The following is a 1,391-nucleotide window of genomic DNA, read 5'->3' as shown; positions in this document are numbered from 1 at the left end:
TATACTAAGCAATTACAGACCACTATGCCTATACAAAGGCAGCTGGTAGATTGGTCTGAATTCCCAAGGAGCCACAAATACGATTCGGTTCACGGAAACCCTATGTCGTACACCCAGTTATATTTAATAAAATTTTATCTACACCCAATTCTACCTAGTCTATATACACACAACCACAAACACATTCCCCCCCACCTAACCCACATCCATGCAAACTGCAGCGTCTACCTACCTGCGACCACCAACTACTTAAATACTCAGGTGTTAAATTGGCCTGAATGGCCAGATAGCAGCACAGGATGTTGCGCGTCTCTTCTGATCCAAAGCCTTTGTCAGGCACTGGCGGTTTGGCCTTGGCCTTGGCCTGAGAGGCTCGTGCAGTCGCTTTGGGTTTGTCTGCGATGTAGAAGTGTAAAAAGATACTCAGTGTATGGTATGGACGAATTCTTAAATATGAAAAGTAGATACTTGTAGTGTGATGAGTTTCTCAACGGGTGTTCCCTACGTGGGTCGATAGAGGGGTGTGGTGTACTGTAGTGTAGTTGTGTGATCTACTAGAAGTAGAAGTTGTACAGCATAGAAGTCTTAGAAGTCTAGGTTTAGAGTTTTAGGGTTTTAGGGTTTGGTACGGGGGTGTTTGCACTGTGGAGATATATCGTTTCTGTGCCTTACACAGGGTTTAGGGTTTCAGGGTTAACGAAATGCCTGACAATGCGTCGTAGCTCATGCGAGGTTGAGGTTTAGACGTGATCTGAGTATACGGAAACATCAGTACAATGATTAAGAAACGGTCTGTTGTTTGGTAGTATCCGCTTAGTCCAAGAAACAACTGTCAATTTTCAGGGTTTTAGGGTTTTACTACCTACCTTTGGCTGTCGGTCGTCGGTGCAGCAGAGCCGAAGAATCCAACACGTGGAGTAGGAATGGGAAGTACAGGAGAGCGATACGATGGCGACTGTGTGTGACAAGAGAGTGAGGATTTAACGTCAAGGTTTTAGAGGGCTGAGTTAGGGTTCTAGAGTTTTGAGTTCAAATGTTAAGGAAGGGTTTGGCTAGAGTTTAAGATTTCAAGTTAGGGTTTTTCGGGGATTGGGTGATGAATTTAAGGTTTTGAGTTTGGGTTCTAGGGTTTTGAAAAGGGGGTTTAGGTTTAGAATGGCGCCGATTGGAAGTAAGCTCGAAAAAGAAATCCAGAGGGGCAGGGGAGAACACCGCGACAGCAGTTTGGGAACGTTCAAATCGATTCCGCGGACGAAAGGACTTTAAAACCCTACCGCTCTAAGTGTCTTTTAAACCATACAGCTCGAAGTGACTTTTAAACCCTACAGCTCTAAGTGACTTTTAAACCCTACAGCTCTTAGTGACTTCTAAACCCTACAGTTCTAAGTGAC

General features: G+C 44.5%; 1 protein-coding gene across 1 annotated transcript; it reads right to left on the bottom strand.

The window, feature by feature from the left end:
• Positions 1–232: 232 nt before the first annotated feature.
• Positions 233–957, bottom strand: SARC_16224 (hypothetical protein; the record flags this gene model as incomplete). The annotated part of the gene is made up of 2 exons (XM_014289668.1): positions 233–396; positions 867–957. Coding segments are annotated over 2 exons (255 nt in total), but the record flags the coding sequence as incomplete, so codon positions are not given.
• Between the last annotated feature and the right edge of the window lie 434 nt (positions 958–1,391).

Source organism: Sphaeroforma arctica, assembly GCF_001186125.1.
Source record: "Sphaeroforma arctica JP610 unplaced genomic scaffold supercont1.7606, whole genome shotgun sequence".
Lineage (NCBI taxonomy): Eukaryota > Ichthyosporea > Ichthyophonida > Sphaeroforma > Sphaeroforma arctica.
This window is presented reverse-complemented; position numbering and strand designations above follow the sequence as displayed.